Genomic DNA, 21,195 nt, shown 5'->3' on the forward strand with positions numbered 1-21,195 from the left:
TGCAATGACATTGTTTTCCCCTGAGCAGGGAGGAAGACAAAGACAGAACATGTGCAATGCTGATATAAACAAGAATGCCAGCGATAAGTGGGTTTTCCAAAGTTCCCAAGGGACTGCATGGGGGCTTATCATGGGGTCCCACCCTCCTGAGAAGAGGGAGGGGGAAGAATGTAGAATGTTCCCTGCACATCCTATCATTGACAACTTGCATTATAAAAGCACCAGAGGTATGAATGTAATAACCAGAATCAGAAGCTTCCTGCTCACGGATATGAGGGGGAGATGGACCAAAATAGCCTCACAGCACTAATAGCAGACTCTGGGAAGCCACCCCTTCTCCTCTGGAGCCCCTTTATACACACCTCTTCTAAGTAATTTCCAACCTTTTGTTGACTCACAAAAAGAAGAAGAATAGAAGTTACTGGCGTTTGTAGTAACAGGATGAGAAAGTACGAGACTTCCTGTTGTGTGTGTGACAGCTGGTGATAAGTGGAGGGCTCTGCACAGGAAATCCGCTCAACTTCTGCAATGTGACCTGCCTGAAACTTGGGCGCTCCGTCAGTCTGGATGTTGATGGCAGGACAGGGGGGCGCCTGGACCATGGGCGATGTGGTAGAGAAGAGTTTGGAAGGGCCGCTGGCACCTTCTACGGATGAGGCCTCCCAGAAAAGAGGAGACCTGGTAGAAATCTTAAATGGGGATAAGGTAAAATTCGATGACACGGGACTCTCCTTAATTCTGCAGAATGGCCTGGACACCCTCCGCGTGGAAAATGCTCTGACAGATGTCATCTTGTGTGTGGACATTCAGGAATTCTCCTGCCACCGCGTGGTGCTTGCCGCGGCCAGCAACTATTTCAGGTCAGCATGCCTAGGATTGCAGTCAGATTGGGTGCAGGTTGTAAGGACAATCGATATTGATGTGATAACCCAATCTAACTAGTTGACTGTTGTTGCATGTACGTTTTGTGTATCTATTTAGGTTCATGTGTCTATTCCAGATACAAGAAAGGAAGCTGTTAAGCCTTAGATTTTAGATTTGTTTAAGGCATATTAAAAGAGAGATTGGTGTCATTTGGAAGCAATGTTTATATTTATGGTGAATCTTCTGTATATGTATCATTGTTTCAGAGGATGGAAAATTACTGAAGTCATGGGGATTTTTTTCCCCCTTGGTCTGACTAGTGTGTTGGAAACATGATGTTGTCTTTGTTCACCAATGTTGTGGCCCCTCTTTTGGAGTTATCAAATGACTTGCTGAAAATTAGGGGCATCTGGTTGTGCAGAGGGTGGATTGGAAAAGAACGTAGTAACAAAGGTGCTTTAGCAGGGAGAGGCTCCCAAATATAACACACTCTGAGACCTGGGTTCCATCCCTCTCTTCCCTTCCTGACAGTGAGACTTGAGGCAAGTCACTTCATGCTCTGAGTTTCTGTTTTGTTATCTATACATTGGGGATAATGATGATTACCTCTCTGGATTGTTGTGATAATTAAATATGAGAGGGAAAGGGTCTTACACAGTGCATAGGGTATAGTGGATACTCAGTATGTCTTTGTTGAAAATCTTCACCTCATTCTGTTTGGTTCAGCTTAGAACCATTTATTGTTTACCATGAGCAAATGCCTGGGATAGGAATGTGGGAAAATCAGGAACACAGTGAGTAGGGCTGGATCCAGAGATCTCCAGACCAATGTAGACATGGTGGGAAACAGTCCCAAAGAGAAATGGGGATGAAGAAGGTATCTAGGGAACTTGAAAAAGAAATACATTTAGAATTTCTTTTTTTTTAAGCTAATTTATTTATTTATTTATTAATATTCATTTGTTGTTGAGAGAGAGAGAGACAGAGTACAAGTGGGGGAGAGACAGAAAGAGAGAGGGACACAGAATCCAAAGGCTCCAGGCTCCAAGCTGTCAGCACAGAACCCGACATGGGGCTTGAACCCACGAACTGAGAGATCATGACCTGAGCCAAAGTTGGTTGCTCAACAGACTGAGCCACCCAGGCGCCTCTAGAATTCCTTTTAATGAGATTCTTCTTAACTCTTGGTTCTGAGGAAATTAAAAACTATTTATCTATGTAAACATCATGAAAAGTATTTTATCTTTTTACTTTTTCTGAGATGCTTAGAGGGAAATTTTTACTTGGAATTCAAAGAGCAGTGTCAATGGATTGTTGTGGGATTGATTAGGTCCCCTATGTAAACAAGGCAAGGGACACCTGGGTTTGTGGGAAGTAGCGCCAGCCATGTGCCAGACAGACATAGTATCTGATTTTATTTTTGCAGCACTGCGGTGAGGTGGCTGATGTCCCCTTTTACAGATGAGGAAATGGAAATCCAACATTACAAATGTAATCATTGCTGGAGTAGGGATTGGGCACGTTCTAGAAATCCTTGTTTTTACTGCAATAAAAATTGCCACTAAATTTGGGGCTCCATTCCAGAGGAAGTATATAACAGGTAACATGTAGGTACAGCCATAAAGTTGGGATGACAAAGATAAACATTTCTCACCCCACCGGTATTGGTTGTATCTTTCACATTGATCAACAACCACTTTCAGAAGTGAATGAAAGTCAACTTAGCTCAATGTACTTAGTACCCATTTTTAGATTTATTGATTCTCTTTTGAATCACTGGAAAATGGCAGTCATACAAATGTACGCCTGATTAGCAATTTAGTTAGTGGCTCAGCCTGCCTATGGAACAGGACCGCTGGCTGTATGCTCTCAAGCACATCATTGATTCCTCTGGTCCTTGGGTTTCTCATTCTAAATGGAAGGTGTTTAGGCCCAGGTCCTTCCCACCCTGTTGATGTAGGATACTTAGGGAAAGTGTGTACCAGCCCTCAAAGGTGGTGGTGGCCATGAGATGCTGGAGGCACCCACACAGTGTGCATGTGTGCCTATGGTTGAAGACTCTCTTCCAAAACTGCCTGGTCACGTAGGGAAATTCCTTCTTTTCTTCAGAGCAGCAACTTTTGATTCTTATCTTGGTATTTCCAGGATGACTTTCCTCCTATAATGAACACAGTCTTGGAGACAGAATTCTTTTTTCCGGTATTGCTATTAACTGCTATTAATAATAACTTCTGTTGTTGAGCACTTAGTGAGAGCAAAGCTCTGTGCCACCTGTGTCCCATACACCATCCCACGGCAGCCCTGCGGGGTAGGGAATTTTATGCCCACTTACAGATGAGGAATGAAAGCCCGGAGTGTCTCGGTGAATAAAGTGACCGAGTGGGATTTGGACTTAGGACTGACATGAAGTCTGACATTGCCTCACCACCCGTTTTGCTTAGTTTCTAAGGTTTTGAAAGGGCTAGGGAGCCAAGTTCCTCTTATGCTCACACTTAGGAAGGGCAGAGAGCCTACTCTGTCTGAGAGGCTTCTGACACAGCCCTCTTTGCTTTGGAGGGCCTGGAAGCTGGCTATTAAATTTTGTACACTTTTTCTTTATTCATTGAGAACATAAGTATTTTCCATGGAGTGACTGAACCATGGTTTATTTAACCAGTCCCCTGTTGACAGACATTTGGATCATTTCTAATCTTTTTTATTATTATTATTTTTTTAACGTTTATTTTATTTTTGGGACAGAGAGAGACAGAGCATGAATGGGGGAGGGTCAGAGAGAGAGGGAGACACAGAATCGGAAGCAGGCTCCAGGCTCTGAGCCGTCAGCCCAGAGCCCGACGCGGGGCTCGAACTCTCGGACCGCGAGATCGTGACCTGAGCTGAAGTCTGACGCTTAACCGACTGAGCCACCCAGGCGCCCCTCGTTTCTAATCTTTTGCCATACAACAATGTTGTAATGAATAACCTTATACATATGTCATTTTTATATGTGTGCAGGAATACCTGGGAGTGCATTTCTAGAAGAGGGTTTGCTGAGTTAAGGAGAAATGCATCTGCAGTTTAAGTGGATATATATGCCAGATCCGCCTTTATAGGGGTTCAGTCATTTTGAACTCCCGACAGGCTTGCCAAAAGAGGATGGCTTCCAACTTCGGGATTTTTTCCCAGTATGACAGATGAGAAACAGTATCTCAGTTTTGTTTTAATTTGCATTTCTCTCATTTTGAATAAGCTCAAACGTCTTTTTGTATGTTTAAGGATTGTCTGTAGTTCTTTTCTGTGAACTGTCTCTTTACGGCCTTTCAAATTTTCACGTATATATACATTAAATGTTTATTTATTTATTTTGAGGGAGAGACAGCAAGAGACAGGGAGTGCATGTGTGAGCAGGTGACAGGTAGAGACAGGCGGAGAGAGAGAATCCCAAGCAGGCTCCATGCTCAGCACAGAGTCTGATGTGGGGCTTGAACTCATGAACCGTGAGATCATGTCCTGAGCTGAAATCAAGAAGTCTGTTGCTTAACCGAATGAACCACCCACATACGCCAAATTTTCAGATATATATTTTTTAAAATTAAAATTTATTTTTATCAAAGTACTGCATGCAGATAGTTAACGAAGAGTCAAATAGTATTTAAAGACTTATAATGAAAAAAAAAAATTCCTCTTCACCTCTTCTACCCTTCAGGATTGTTCACCAAAAGTCACCATTTTTTATGTTTAGCTGTTTCTTCTGGTATTATATTTATATTTCTTCAAAATGTGCTTATGCTACTGTTTCTTGATTTCTCAACGTTAGACATCATTTACTGATTTCCTAGTATGTCTGATAAGGACTTAGCACTTACTCCTAGCTCCCTTACCATACACTGACCTTTACTACAATCTCTCAGTATAATGTTTTCACATTTTTCCTGGATAAGTTTGTATTAAGAATTTGCATGATGTTCATGAAAACATTTTTCTTGTTGAACCAAGTTGTGTGAAATGATTACATTTTGTTTCATGTAAAGCTTTTTGTCTTTCCTGAAGTTAATAATTCATTGTTTTTTCCATTTGCTTAGTTGTGGGACTATCTTTTGCTCACATCTTCTCACCATGATCTTTCATGTGGTCTAGTGCATCAAAGAATCTACCAGTTCCATTTTCCCCCAGAATCTTCCTCACCGACATCATTTTACACATGTTCTCTGGACCTGCTGCCCAGCTATTGTCTACCTGCATATATAACCATGGTGGCTATAAACAGGGACTATATTAGTAACTCAGACAATGTAGTTCCCTTTGGGGGCCTATTTAGAAGTCTTGAGTGGAATGAGGAAGTTGGGAAAATACATAGAGTTGAGGCTGAGAAAAGTGCAAGGGAGAATAAAGCTGAAAAAGTAGCTCGTGACATACATTAAATGTCAACAGCCAAATGTCAAGGTGTCTGAATATTATCCCAGCAGGAAAATCAAGGAAAGCATAATTTAACATTCATAGTAATTGTTTTTTAAAATGTTATAAAACTAGTAGTGTGTTTTAAAAGACCACTAAGGGGCGCTTGGGTGGCTCAGTCGGTTGAGCGTCCGACTTCGGCTCAGGTCATGATCTCGCAGTGTTTGAGTTCGAGCCCTGCGTCGGGCTCTGTGCTGGCAGCTCAGAGCCTGGAGCCTGCTTCTGATTCTGTGTCTCCCTCTCTCTCTGACCCTCCCCCGTTCATGCTCTGTCTCTCTCTGTCTCAAAAATAAATAAAAACATTAAAAAAAAATAAAAAAAAAAAATAAAAGACCACTAAGAAAGCTGCCATTTGTGTTATGCCTTTGGACATGTCCCCAAATCAAAGTCTTTGGAACTGGTTGTGCATCCTACATGCTGACCCCACCTCCCATAGGATCTCCATCTAAACCAGTGTTTCTCGCCATTTTGGGGGGGCAGGGAACAAATCATTGCAGATATGGCACACTCCATAGGTGAGGCTGACCCCTGAGGGCAATCGTGTTGTGATTTCAGGGGTGGCTGAGGGAAGGAGTGGTGATGTAGGGAGGGATCATCAGGCTCCTCATAGTCCTACCAGATGACTGGCCTTCCCACATGAATAAAAGAGCTTCCAGGCTGAGGCTGAGTCGATAGCAAGCTCCTTTGTTGCTGCTGCTGCCCCAAATCTGCCTGGACCTTGGCTCCTGCTTGTACCTCAGTACCTTGGTCTTTGGGTCTGGTTCCCTGAGTCCATGATGAGGGGATTTTGACCACTGGCTACAAAAATCAAGCACAGGTCAGGAATGGGAATGGCATTCTGGGCCCAATCTATTAATATTATTATTATATATTAACTAATTACTGTATGGCAGCAAGTAGGGTGAGAGGCTACCCTTTTTTTTTTAATATTTTTTTATTTTTAAGAGAGAGACAGAGCATGAATGGGGGAGGGTCAGAGAGAGAGAGGGAGACACAGAATCCAAAGCAGGCTCCAGGCTCTGAGCCTTCAGCACAGAGCCCGACGCGGGGCTTGAACTGACGAACTGTGAGCTCGTGACCTGAGCCGAAGTCAGACGCTCAACCGACTGAGCCACCCAGGCGCCCTGAGAGGCTACTCTTAAACCATGTGTAGAGGTTATAATCCTTTGCTTTTTCTGCATAATGGTGTAAGGGGTCTACAAGGGAGCAGGCAAGCACAGGTGAGAGAGTAAGTGCTAAGGAAAACAAGAATGAGTTAAGGCCATCTGGGTCTGGATTAGAAATCTTGCTAATGGTGAAAGCATTGAGTATTGCTGTTGCCACAGTGGGTATGACTGATCAAGTGAACTGGTGACTGTACTTCGAGCATTGGGTCCTGCATTTTATGCTTTTAGTCTTGTTCATTTAGTAGAATCAATGTGGTGGTTAATATTTAAGTACTATAGACCAGGACACCTGGGTGGCTCAGTCAGTTGAGCATTCGACTTTGGCTCAGGTCATGATCTCTCGGTTTGTGGGGTCAAGCCCTGTGTCGGGCTCTGTGCTGTCAGCTCAGAGCCGGGAGCCTGCTTTGGATTCTGTGTCTCCCCCTCTCTCTGCCGCTCCCCTGCTCTCACTCTGACTCCCTCTGTCTCTCAAAAATAAGTAAGCATTAAAAAAATATTTAAGTACTATAGATCTATAATTTCTTATCAGCAATTCTAAAATCCCCCAAGTGCTGATAAATGAGAAGGTTTTTAGAACTTATTTGGCAGACGAATTTGTGACTTGAGCTGCACATGTCTGATGGAGACATCTGTCCTGAACTGAGAAGAGGCTACTTGGAGTCTGTTTATTCCATTATGCATATATTCATTGCTGGCGTACTAGTGCTCTGGATATAGGAATGTTGGCGGTGCTATATAATATTCAAGATATGGTAATATTCAAACAATTCTGAATGTCAGAGCACATCTGACTGCAAGATTTTGGGGACAGGGGATTATGGGACTTTTCTGGTAAAGTTTGTTTTCATTTAGGTGTTATTATTCTACTTTGTTTCATATGAATATTTTACATACTTGTAAAATTAGTTTAGATACAGTTTTGCATCTTGCTTTGCATCTTGTTTCATTATAATCTTTCCCCTATAGTTTTCATAACTCTTATTTATTTATTTAGCTGCCATTTTTAATAGATGCATAATATGAAAGTCATTCTCTCATAGTGAATATAGGTTACTTCTAATATTTTTGTTTTTATAAATGATGTGGTGATAAACATATTTGGAATAAGTATTTCTGCAGTTTGGGATCTGGAAAGGACAATATTTTTTGAGTACTGCATGCCAGGAACTTTGCTGGATTTCCACAATATCAACAATTAGGTAACAACTAGTGGATAGCATTGTCTCCATTTCACCCTCCAGGGAACTCACTTTGATAGCAAGAATGGTTTCCCCATTGGGATTCAAACTGAGAGCAGACCTTTCTATCAGGCAGAAATGTGGCTGTTGGGACATTAACTGTGCAAGACTATTAACTTTCCCTCTCTACCATACACTAGTATAGTCTATGTAAACTGTAGGTGAGGAGAAAGTGTAAAAGTTATTGCCTCCATGTGCACATACACACACACACAGGCAGAACACTATGGGAACATTCAAGCCAATTTGCATCTGGGGGCTGAGCTGACAGATCCCCATAGCACTGAAGACTCAGCATTCCTTAGGGCACCAGTCTGGGTCAAAGGATTAAATAAGAAATAAGGAAGTAGGTCAGGATGTGAGGTGAAGAGACAGTATGCTTTGAAAGCATAGGGCCTCAAGAACCTGTAGGACATCAATTGGGGCAGGAACCAGTAACTGCTTGGTATAATGGAAAGAACACCATCTTAGAACCTTGTCACTGGCATTTGAGTCTATACCCTGCCACTTACTGGCTGTGTAAATCTTGGACAAATTGCTTGGCCTCTCTGAGGTTCAGTGCTGTTATACAATACAGTGAAGCTACTGATTTGTGTCTATCCATCCCAGTAAAGTTTGCGAAATACATGTAATAAAATAGATCATTTATGAATTTTTTTGCCTAAACATTTTATGCATGATAACAAGTCAGATTTCTTCATTCTAAGGAAGAGCAATCAACTGGCTTTTTTGAAGATTTATGTAGGTAACTCACAGAATCCCTCAGAAGGCCAAACTCCGAAAACAGATAGGAGCCAGGGAGGCCAGGTCGTGGCCAGGACCACAGCTTAAAGCCACCCAGAACCCATCTGGGGAGAATTCCCCCGCTGTTGCAGGATCCTGGAGGCCAAGGCTAGCACAGCTCTGGCCACTGGCACTGTCTCCCTTGCAATTCCTGGAAACTGGAGGCTGCTGTTTCCACCAGAATTGGTTCTCCTCTGTCTCTGCTTCTTTGCCTTTCCAGCTCCCAGTTCCTAGCCTAGGGTAAGTTTATCTAATTGGTCAAAGCTGAGTTACGCATGTTAATGCAATAGCTGTGACAGAAGTTGGGAAAGTGTGCGTTGGGCCTTTGCAGCTTCTGGATCAGGAAGTGCTTCTGCCACACACCACATCTCATTTAGAGGGAGAATTTGCCATATCTCAGGAGGGTTTCAGATGCTGGGCAACCAAAAACTGACAAGGATCCATTATATGCAGCTACTATGTGCCAGTCCTGCATTAGGTGCAGAGTAAGGGTTAAGGTATCGTGAAAAATATACAGATATTAGAGAATTCCATGATTCCTGTCTCATAGGCATCAGAGATAATGATCCTGAGATCTTACAGCCAAGAGGACAATTATTTTGCACTTTTACTTCTCTTCTCCCTTCAGACTTTGAGTGGCTCTGGTATACATGTGAGACTGTGTGGCATGTAAGCATCATCCATCATGCCTGCTCTAGAAACTGGCTGGGAGTGTGAGCTATGGGAGGGTCCTTGACACCATTGCAATGGCTGACATTCAGCAGACACCTACTACATATTTGATATCCATAAAAACTTGACATTCCTCCTGAAGGTTCAGTCACTGATAGGCAGCATCCTGGTCAGAGCAGGAAGTCCTCACAGAGTTGGGAGGCTATTGCATAACTTTAAAAAAGGGAAGGATGATAAAGCATGGTCATTATAGGAAAGATTTGAAGGATCAGTTAAAAATCCAGAATACTTCAGAATGTTGTGGATTCAGCAGGTTACTCATATGACCATCTGGACACAAATGTGCTATGCCTACATAGAGACTCCTGCAGACCATTTTTTTTTTTTTTAGGATTGGAAGGTACTCGGCAGAAATTGCTGCCTCAAGGCAGAAGTGCATGTAGGTCCTTGGAATTTTTAATAAAATATCATCTCTGTCATCTCCACCCCTGGTGTCTAGGGCATGTGGGTCTTCTTTCACTCAAGGCCAGAAAGTCCATTCTTCTCCTGTTTTGAATAATGCTCCATGGAACTCTCAACTAAAACACAACACAAACACTCATCATTGACATCTTAAGTTCTGAACTTTACCCCTATGCCAAGTACACAGATATGTAACGGTCCGTTGATGAAAATGCCTTTGCAGGGTAGATTCTAATATAGCAAACACTAAACAGTCCATGAGAAGAGCTGCCCATATGAAGAACATGTATGTTTTTGGTAAAACTGCCTTGGAGCTCACCATCCGTCACATTGCTCAATGTTCCTATATTAGTCAGTGTTCTTTTGATGGCAAGGAATAGAATCTGAGGTCAAATCAGCTTTGGCAAAAGAGGAAGGTATTTGGCCACATAGCCAATTCATAGGAAGGGCCGGGATGCAGCAGAGCCCGGGGAGAAGAGGAACCAGGGCTTTGAATGCAGTCAGGGTGCTTTCTTTCGACTCTCACTTGGCTTCTTTCTAAGGTGGGATTTCTCAGATGTACTTCTGCCACATGGTTGGGGGTCTGCTCCTTGGCAGCTCTAAGACTCCCTCCTTTTCAGTTGGTTCCAGAGAGAAACTGAGGGGCTGGCTTCAGTTTGAAAAGCCCCCAGGAAAGACTTTGTTCCATTCTATTACCCAATCCTAGACCAATCATTGTGTCAGGGAGGTGGGGCACAGTGATCAGCCCAGTTTAGTTTAGGAGTTCAAGGTTGGCCAAAAGCAGGGGTGGAGGGCAGGGCAAAGGAGGGGAGATTGGTAAAAATGTAAGAGCTTCTATTTGAACCACATGATTTGAGTGGGACTTGGGAGAGCATTTCCCAGAAAGGGAAGGCACTAGACAAAAGGAAAAATGAATGTACACTAAAGGGGCTAATAAATGCTGGTTTACTTTCTTTTCTTAGCTAACTTATTGTACTTCTGCCTTTGCTTTGGCTGTCAGGAAGCTTATGCATTAGCTTTCCTTAGCCTAGATTTCAGTGACAGTCTCCTACTTTAATTACTTAGATCTTATTTTATTACTTTTTGTTGTTACTGTTTTGCATTTTATAATATCTCTGAGACTATAAGCCACCTTAAGTTATTTTGGAGAGGCTTTTTTTTTCTTTTTAAAGTAAGCTCTAGGCCCAGTGTGGGGTTTGAACCTATGACCCTGAGATCAAGAGTTGCATGCTCTACCAACAGCCAGCCAGGAGCCCATGGAGAGGCCATTTTTGTGTAAGTCTCCTTTGCTATGAAAAAAATATCATTCAGGCAACCTGCGTATCCTCTGCTGTAAGGGTAGTCATTCTGTTATTATGTTTAACTTTTGTGGAAAGCTTTAAGGCCACAGTAATTATAGGAGTGCTGATATTGTTATGACTTTAAAACACAATCAAACCAAAAGTTGCATTGTAGCTGTTTCTGAGGAGATATTCAAGGATCTATAAAAATTACCTGCTGGCAGGTATGCATATAATAATTCAGGTTCAGGGTCAAGTAAGAGCTTACTGATATTCAGGAGATCATGTGTCATGTAGAGTAAGCTCAGGTTTGTCTGGGGTAGATATCAAGGGAATTTTGGTGTTTGGGGAATTAAGTGAGGGGCAGATGCCCAGTGAATAATTCTTGGAAGGTGGGGTTAGTGGACATAGCACTCAAGGTCAATTGAATGAATGACCCCACTCTCTACCATGCACTGAGTTTACAAAGATTAATGAGTTCTTGTTCCCTATTGACAACAAAATCACAGTCAGTTAGAGGAGAAAGATAGGCAAATCAATGCTTCGGTATAGGGTAATAATATCAATGTTTCAGTATAGGTAATATGATGGAGTTCTGCTTACAGAAGGGGCATTAAGTCAGACCGGAGAAAAAAGGCAATCAGAGAGGGCTTCCTGGAAGAGTATGGGCCAATCTATGGTAGCTCCTTCTTCACCTTTGGCTTTAAAACTCCTCTCCACTCTCAGCTGGAGGATCTCTTATTTTTTTCCCCTCTCCCTCTGGATCTGTGTCATAAAAGCCCAAGGAACAGGCCTGGCAGTCCAGATTCCTCTGTGGCAGCCGGTGAAGGGAGAAGTCTGGAACACGTATGTGATCACTTTTGCCCTGTCATAATAGGGATAACTTTTATGCCTCAACATTTGAATACCTTGGGTGAGGATTAGGGCCAGTGCCAGTTCACATGTTTCTAAGTGATCAGAACCAGGGAATGCTCAGAAAAATCTCTAAGCCTAGGCTGATCTTTGACTTTTGGTTAATGACATGGAGGTCATAAGGAGGCCAGGATGGGGTCCTGTGGGTTGGGATGGAAAATGTTTGGAAAGGGGTGGTGATAAGGAGCCTTTAGGGAAACAGCCTGGTCAGGATGTGGCAGTGGACAGTGAGCACAAATGCTGACCCTGCTCGTGGCCCAGTGGGAAGTGAGAATCAGAGCAGACCTCATTGAAGAGGGAAGTGGTGTTTTGTTAAGGGAAGCCAGGTTTCGTCTCTGGCAAGGAGATGGAAGATGTGCTAAAGCAAATTAAGGTGGAGAACAACCACCATGTTTTGTACTATAACATCTCAAGTGGGAGGGCTTAGGGTAAATATCATGGGCCCGGGTTACCAATTTGGAGAATCACTGGATAATACAGTTCTCTATACACACACTTCATTTCAGGTCACTGGGTCTTGGAGCTCGTTGTTATTTATTCGCATGGCAGTTAGAAGAGAAATGTAGATGTAGACAGTATGGTGTAAAATAGGCAAATCCTCTTGGCCTTCAGGACCAAGTACAGGACTGCACTGCATGTGTAGTTTCCTTCTGTCCACTTACCCATCCATCCATCCATCCATCCATCCATCCATCCATCCATCTTACAAATATTAAATCTATACTGTGGGCCAGCAAATAAGAATTGAGAGAGAAATAAAATCTAGCCCTTGGCTTACAGAGTCTTATAAATCTAATACAGGAGAAGACTCATTAAAAATAGGCTATCTAGGGGCGTCTGGCTGGCTTAATCTCCAGGAGTTTTAAGTCATAGAACATACGACTCTTGATCTTGGGGTCATGAGTCAATCCCCACGTTGGGCCTAGATTTCACCTAAAAAAATAAGCTATATAGAGTGTACATAGAGAAGCCTGTCTGGCCCAAGGGTGTTGATGTAAACAGAGGCACACACCGGAAACTGCTAGTTGTTGGGCATAGCTGCTTCAGGGGATTCGGAAGGGGGTATTTAGACCAGACTCTGAGGGGTCTTGTATGGCAATATTGAGCGTACATCAACATTTCCTTTTCTGGGCACTTTTAATACAATGTTTAGCATTTGGGCCCATTTGTTATTCATTATTAATTTGTCTAATTGTGTCAGTCAGGACTGTGCACTGCAAATGGTAGCTACTCAGTTCAAACTGGGTTCAAGCATATCAACAAAAGAAGTTATTTGCTCACATTATTTAAAAGTTTAAGAGTATTGACTTTAGGTCTTGTTTGATCCTTGTGTTCAAATAATATCATCAGGACTGTTTCTCTCTTTGTCTCTTGTCTCTGCTTTCCTCTGTGTTGGTTACTCTCTCAGGGAGGATCTTCACAGATGGAGGCAAGAAAATATCCAGCTGCTCCAAACTTTTATTTCTCCCAGCTCAGCAGTTACAGCAGGAAGAGAACTTCTCTTTCCCAGGGGCTCCAGGGAAAGTTCTAGGATTCGCTTTGATTGGACTGGCTTCTTCCTATGCCCATCAGTGAACTGATCACTGTGGCATGGGAGACTAATGTGCCATGGACTGTGCTCACCCATGGTCTAGGATGTGGGACCAGCTCTATTCAAACCTTGCAGACTGAAATTGGAGGAGGGATAGTTTCCTAAAGGAAAATCTGAGTACACCTACTAAAAAAATTAGGAATAATAAGAAAAATAAGGAAAAATAAGAACTGCTTATTATATCTTTGTAGTTGAATCATTGCTGAATCCTGGTCATAAGCATTTGCTATGACTGATACTCTATCCTTCTTGACGTAGCAGGACAGAACAAGCCCTTTCTGTCATAAATTTGGGTGGGCTGAGTTACATGACATGCTGAGGCCTCAGCAATGTTCCAGTGGAGCTGGGAGGGACACTGGTGCTATAGAAACATGGCTGGAGTTCTGGTCTCCAAAGATGCCTGTGCAGTGTCCTTGAGGAGGGGTGAAATTGGGCAAAGAGCTTGGTAGGTGGCAGTTCTTTCAGGGCTTAATAATGTTTAGAGTCAGGTGGGGGGCAGCTCTGGGGTTCTAGCTCCTCTGTCAGTTTGGAGCAAAGACTTAGTCAGCAGCTGGGAGTTCAGGGAGCTGACTCCAGGCTCCAGATGGATATAGCAGCATGTGGTTAGTCATGTCTCTTAGAGATGGCCATGAACCTTCAAATCCTTCTCTGAAGACTCCCCTCCAGGTGTGTGAGATTTACATGTGAACTGCGGGTAAGAACAGAGAATTGCACACTGTTTATTATTAATAGGGCTTTGGCACCACATCCTGTTTCGGAACTCCTAGCTCTAATGAACTGTGTTACTTGAATATAAGCTGCAGGGACCCCGTCTATACAGCTAATCTTGAGAAAGACTTACAAGGCCAGGATGAGGCCAGCTTCCATCTGAGCCTGCGTGCCCCACCCCCTACCCGCAGTTTGGGAGGCAGCTTTAGGCCTCATGGAATTCTAGGAGGGCTGAATCTCAGAAGGTGAAGGGGAGAATCTACAGAGAGGGAAGATTTTCAAGGGCATGTCTGCCCCAGCACCATAGCCAGTTATTTCTTTGACGTAGAACTGTGTGCAATCTGCTCCTTCTCAGGGTGAGCCATAGGCGCTTGTGTTGGAAAGTGAGGTGACCTCTTCATAGGGCATTGGTACTTGAACATTGGTTTGCCAAAGAATTATGGGTAGGGGTTAGGGGAGCCTAGTAAAATTCATATTTCCAGCCCCATTGCCAGGGATTTTGATTCAGTAGGTCTAGGGTGAGTGGGGTTCAGGATTCTGCATTCTTAACAGCCATCACAGGAATTCCAAATGCAAGTGGTCCAGGGAACATACTTTGAGACCCACTGGCTTTGAGGCTGGACTGTCTGTAGGCCAGAAATGTGGGCGGGACTCCAGTGTTGGGACAGTGTCTATATCGTAAGGCTTAGGGAGCACCTTGAGGTCAGAAATGGGGCTGAACCAAATGTTTATGTCCTTCCCTTGGTTAGGAAATGGCAGGTGAAAGGTTTTGGTGCCCTCAGCGTAGAGGAGCTGGGGACCATCAGGAGTGTTGTCATCCCATGCTAGGTCACCCCTGCATGTGCTCACTCCCTGCTTTTTTTCAGTGGAGACCCCTTTGACCATCCACATTGGGTTTATATCCAAATAATCTTTTCTTAATAATACTATTCATTGAGCAGCACATGATTACTAATTAAATTTTTTAACCAATTATGTAGACATTAACATATATATATATATATATATATATATGTATTTTTTTTTTGAGAGATAAAATGTGTGTGCAGGGGAGGGGCAAAGGGAGAGGAAGAGAGAGAATTTTAAGCAGGCTCCATGCCCAGCTCAGAAGCTGACACAGGGCTTGATCTCATGACTGTGAAATCATGGCCTGAGCTAAAATCAAGAGCCAGATGCTTAGCTGACTGAGCCACCCAGGTGCCTCAACATTTATATTCTTAAATAGAATTTACTCAGTTAGTTAACCAATATTAGAGCTATTCAACACAGAGTATGTCACTAATGCAGAGGAGTTAGTTCCTGGTATAAATGGGGTGGTGAGGGGATTAGAGGAAGAACAGAACAGGGGCAGCATGGGTGGACCTAGCCTAGGAATGAAATAGTGGGGATGGTGGGTGTTGGTCTGTAATTGGGTTTAGAGGTACAGGAGGGAGGAGGTGGGTGTGGAGGCTCAGGGAAGGGGTAAGCCATAGTAATGTTGGGCTAGGTGAAAGATTATGAATTGGTAACATTTAGGAATGGCAGAGGTCTAAGTGGAATGTTGCGGTGTGGCTGTGTCCTTTCCAAGCTCCAGGCCCTGGACTTGGGGGTGTGATGGGAGTTCTCTGTGGAGGTGGAGGGCTTATGAGGCAGGCCTCCTCAGCCTCAGTCTTCCAAGTGTGTTTGGTAATTTTGGAGGTGCTGATTCTTGTCAAAGCCAAACACACAGGGGTTAGGAAGGACATGTCATTTGTTCATTCATTCATTTTCTCCCCAAATATTTACTGAGTCCCTACTAGGCTCCAGGCACCATTCTAGCCCCAGGGATACAGTGGTGATTACAACGCATGCCCTCACTCAGCTCCCGTAGTGGGAACACAATTGTTAAACTAGTTAATTTCAGGTTGTGACAGGTTGTAAAGAAAAATAAAGGAGGTGAAGATGTTAGGGGGTGACTCTATTGGGGGCAGCATCAGAGAGGGGCTCTTTGAGGAGACTTCTGAGCAGAGACCTGAATGAAGTGAGGATTAAGGCCGGCAGAACTCAGAAAAGAGTGTGGTCCAGGCTGTGTTTGGGGCCATGCCCTGACTTCATTCCAGAAGACTCTTAGGCCCATGGAAGTTTTCATGGCTATTGTGGGAGACGAGCTCACTTGCCCAGCCTCTATTTTGGGATTGGCACTGACTCACTGCTGAGTATTGGGCAACTGGCTCCCAGCTTGAGACTATTTCTACTGTAAAATGAGGATCTTAATAGCTACCTCTGTTTTACTAGAATCTCATGAGAATTGGTCAGTGTCTGTCTAGAAAGTATTTTTTATTACAAAAAATTGTATTTATCTTGAGTATAAGCTAAGGAGTAAATGGTTAGCAACTAACTCAGTTTTGTTTTTAGAGAGCAAAACTTAGTCCAGTTCACTTAGTGTTCTCACTCAGTTGACCCCCCAATGGCCCCCAATATGGCCTTGAACTTCTGCTGATTTTCTTGGTTTCAGCTCACTGTTCAGCTCTAGAATAAGAGTCCAAAACTAGATTCTGATCTCCATTCTATTGCTGACAACCTGTATGGCCTTGGGAAATTCACTTAACTTCTACTTCTATAGTCTTATCACCTATAAAATGGGTATAATAATCAAGGAAGATAAGGCTGTTTGTCCTACAAAGTGCTATAAACATAAACATAAGAGATAACTGTTATTAAAGTGGATATCTAAGGGTGACCCACCTTATATAGGTTATATACTGTTTATGAGGTCCCAACTTTGCCTCAGTGTTTCAGTGGACTGCTCAAGAGAGCAGGAGGAGGCCTGGGAGTTTGGTCTTTAAGAAATATGTAGTTCTCTCATAGTTTCACCTTGTCTGTATTCAGTATGATTGTGTCCCAGGAGAGTGTATTTAAGTGACAGAAAATCAGTGACAAAGTCTCAGAAGAGAGCAGAGAAATGCTGGGATTTGGGGAGCCAAAGCAGGCAAAAAGAGCCTTAGAGAGAGGACTCTGTCTTTAGAGCACTTCCTTTCTCCTACTGTGTGACAGGCACCATGCTAATGTCTCTGGACCAGTCTGTGTGTAGCCCTAGCCTGACTCTATTCTGGAGGGGTTGTGGACAGCAGTGCAGTGACTCTGACACCCACTTACCTGATGATATGCACCAGGCTGAATGCTGGCAAGTCAAGGGTTGCAAGACAGAGTGTGATGGGTCTGCCTACTCCAAGTATCTACTGTCAGCCTGACAAGATTCCTCTGGTCTGGTCCCAAATGCCTTCCCTTAGTAAGTGCTGGGTATTGTGCTAACACCTTGTTTATATTATCTCACTCATTCTTCTCAACAACTCACTGGGGTGAGTTTTTGTTCACTAGTACAAAGTCTTGTAGTGAGTTTGTATTAGAGCCTAGACTAGACCACAGCCCCCTTTGCCTTCCAACAGCCAGCACTGCAGGCTCTTCCTACTCCTAGGAAGAGCCCCTTTGTGCACACCCATTCACATACACAGAAAGCCAGAAGTGCCTGAGAATTTTCCTGCTCCTGGGGTGGCCCCTAGCTAAGACTGTCAGGAGGTGCTGGAGTATCAGACCAGCTCCTTCGCCACTTGCTGAGACGGCTCTGGAGTATATATTCTCCCGCAGTCCCCTGCAGGGTTAGGCTGAAGTTACTTTCTATCCAACTTTTGTCTTGCTTGGCCTCCTCCCTTCCCCTGTCCTGCTCCTCCTATATCTCAAACACGTCACTAGCTTACAAGGGTCAGCTTCTGGGCAATCAAGATACCCACTCGGGTATGGGCTGAGCTGGAGCAGGATGTTATTCAGTGACTGATTACAAGAAAGAATTCGGAAGCTGTGTCTACCAGTGACAGCCTGATCAAGAGTCCAGATGATCCCAGAGATCCCAATAATTGTGTCATACACAGAGACTTCAAAAGAGCCCCTCAAAGTGGAAGGCATTGAATTAGGGAATTTATATTCCTATCTTATTTAACATTAAAACATCTATTAGACTTTTCCAGTTTTCATTGGCATGTTTGAGATCATACAGATTCAACAAAGTTCACCTTTTACTAATCTTAAAATCACATTGTACGTGAGGTAGCATTTCTCAATTGCACTTCAGTGGGACTCTGTTGATATGTTGCCTCAGTTATGTGAAGCTTTGTTTGACCCTATCATCACTGCCCACCGTCTCCTGCTAAACGTCCTGTTTTCTGTGTATTGATCTACATAACATTTATGTGGGTGACATTAAAAAAAATTTTTTTTAAATGTTTATTTTTGAGACAGAGAGAGACCGAGCATGAGCAGGGGAGGGGCAGAGAGAGAGGGAGGCACAGAAGCTGAAGCAGGCTCCAGGCTCTGAGCTGTCAGCACAGAGCCCGACGCAGGGCTTGGACTCACAAACTGTGAGATCGTGACCTGAGCCGAAGTCGGACGCTTAACTGACTGAGCCACCCAGGTGCCCCTTATGTGGGTGACATTTACTTCACCCCCTGAGATGATTGCAGATCTGGGTGATACTCTAGAGCAATGCTATCTAATAGAGTAGCCACTAGCCACAAGCAGCTATTCAGCATTTGAGTTATGACTGGTCTGAATTGAGATGTGCTTTTAAGTATAAAATGTCTATGAGGGATTTTGTAGTCTCTGTGGGAATAAGGATGTAAGTTATCTCATTAATAACTCATTAAAAATATTTATTACATGTTGAAACAACATTTGAGGTGTATTGGGCTAAATAAAAGATATTAAAATTAATTTTATCTCCTTTTACTTTTTAAAAACATGGTTAGTAGAAAATTTGAAATTACACATTTGGCTTACATTATATTTCTATGGGCAGTGCTGCTCTAGGGACTCAAAGAAGGGGAGGTTTAGCAAGTGAAGTTGTCCAAATCCTGGACAGGCTGATCTGGGAAGAAATTGTGTGGATGTTGTGATGGCAGGGTTCTTTATGTGATCAGGAGGCAGCAAGGTGAGTCCTGTGTGACACCACTTTAAAAGGCATGCGGTTCTGCAGATGACCATTCATCTCTGGCTAGGAGGATTTATGGCTGACAAAAATGGCTTTTAAATCGGTCATCTGCCCACATGACATCACTGCCTTTCTGCTTCCAAGTACTTTGCAGAATTCACATTTGTTGTTTCTTTCTTGCTGTCATATTCTTGAGGGAAAAGAGGCCAGTTGAAGGAAGAGAAGAGGAGGAGGGAGGGTGGGAGGATTACTGTTGATTAGAACAGGGATGGGGGTGGGGGGTGGGGGGGATAGGACACTAGGAGACCTTAGGGAGAAGATCTCATTGGCTAACACAAAAGGTTCAAAAAGTCAGCTAGTCAAGTGATTTCTCTCTTTTTCTCAGTCTCTTTCTTTCTGGGGACTTTTGATTTTTGATGTTTATGATTGTTCCTGGGAAACCAGAAGCAGGTACCTTTGTTTTGCAGATTAGGAAATGGGGAAAAGAAACTGATGGGGGATTCCCAGACAGAAATAGGAGGTGTGGAAAAGGGAGGAGGAGCAGGATTTAGGGATCAAATTCTCTCTGTGTTGGTATGGAAGTCCCACTTTGGGGAAGTGCATTCTATCATCAGGGCTCTACACTGGGACTTTCCCATTTCAGTGACTTACTTGGCTGGGAGATAATGATTCTCTAAGGCTCCTGTTCACGTGTCTAAAGCTCAGGAGGTCCAGTCACTTAGCAGCATGGTGACTGCCTCAAGTAGTACAGTTTCTGGGACAAGGCTTTGGCACTGTCACAAGCCTCCCGGCTCTGTTTGGGTGCAATTAATGCTTTACTCCAAATGCATCCATCACCAGCAAACTAAAGTGAGAACACACCTGTTAAAAATGTTCTTTTTGGGGCACCTGGGTGGCTCAGTTGATTAAGTGTCTGGCTCTTGGTTTTGGTTCAGGTCATGATCTCACGGTTCATGGGATCATGCCCCGAGTTGGGCTCTGTGATGATGGCGTGCGGAGCCTCCTTGGGATTCTCTCTCTCTCTCTCTCTCTCTCTCTCTCTCTCTCTGCCCTTCCCCTGCTTGTTCTCTCTCTCTCTCTCTCTCTCTCTCTCAAATAAATAAACTTAAAAAAAAAAAGTTCTTTTTGGGTCCTGCCTCTGTTCATAAACCTTCATTGGCTCACCATTGCCCACTGAATAAAAAACCTAACTCCTTAGCCTGCCTCTAGTATCTTCCACAGTCAGGACCCAGGTTATCTGTTTGGACTGATCTCTCCCCACCCTCTCTCATCACCCCTGGGCTCCAGCCAAACCATGTGCTTGCTAGATCCTCTGCCTGTCCCACACTCTTGCATCTACTTACCATGTTTACTACCTGGATGTCCTATCCACAGTTGTCACATAGCAACCTTTTCCTTCTCCATGAGAAGCCACCCCTTGCCTCCACAGCACTGTATAAGTCTTTCTGACCCTTGTAGACTATTATTTGTGCAGATGTGTCCCTGCTAGATTCTGAACAACTAGGGACTAGGGGAGAGACAGCCTGTATTAGTCAGCCTGGACTTCCATAAAAAAATTGCCATGGACTGGGTGTCTTCAACAATAGAATATTATTTTCTCACAATTATAGAGTCTGAAAGTCCAAGATAAGAGTGTCAGTACGGTCGGTTTCTGGTGAAGACTGGCTTATAGACAGACACTGTATGCTTACACGGCAGAGAGAGAGATAGAGTTTTGATGTCTCTTCCTCTTCTTTTAAGGACACCAATCCTATTGGATTATGACTTCACCTAACCTTAATTACCTCCTAAAAGCGCTGTCTACGTTGGTGGGTTAGGACTGCAATATATGAATTTTAGGGGGACTCAGTTAAGTCCAGAGACTGCCTGATATCTAAATCCCTTCCAGCTTTAGCCCAGTATTCTATGCAGAGAGGGTGCTCAGTAAATGTATGGCATATTGAAAGAAATTTAATTCCATTGCCTCCAAGTAATTGTTTTTATAAGCTGTGCTGTTCAAGCCTGTGGGACTGCTGGGATCCCACAGCTCCTGGGAGGGCAAGAGGGAGTTAACAGGTTTTTGTGGGAATCAGACTGAAGGAATTGTGCCAGGCGCCCCTTGAACAATTCCGTGAGATAAATACTGGGGCGCCTGGGTGGCGCAGTC

At 43.6% G+C, this 21,195-nt stretch overlaps 1 protein-coding gene across 1 annotated transcript in view; it reads left to right on the top strand.

Annotated features, from left to right (window-relative positions):
• Positions 1 to 520: 520 nt before the first annotated feature.
• Positions 521 to 21,195, top strand: part of KLHL6 (kelch like family member 6) — a 57,708-nt gene continuing 37,033 nt past the window's right edge. The window contains exon 1 of the mRNA XM_043594794.1: positions 521 to 860. Within this exon, the coding sequence (XP_043450729.1) occupies positions 568 to 860 (293 nt within the window). The 5' untranslated portion in view covers positions 521 to 567. The remainder of the gene's footprint in view (positions 861 to 21,195) is intronic.

This window comes from Prionailurus bengalensis, chromosome C2, assembly GCF_016509475.1.
Source record: "Prionailurus bengalensis isolate Pbe53 chromosome C2, Fcat_Pben_1.1_paternal_pri, whole genome shotgun sequence".
NCBI classification, from domain to species: Eukaryota; Metazoa; Chordata; class Mammalia; order Carnivora; family Felidae; genus Prionailurus; species Prionailurus bengalensis.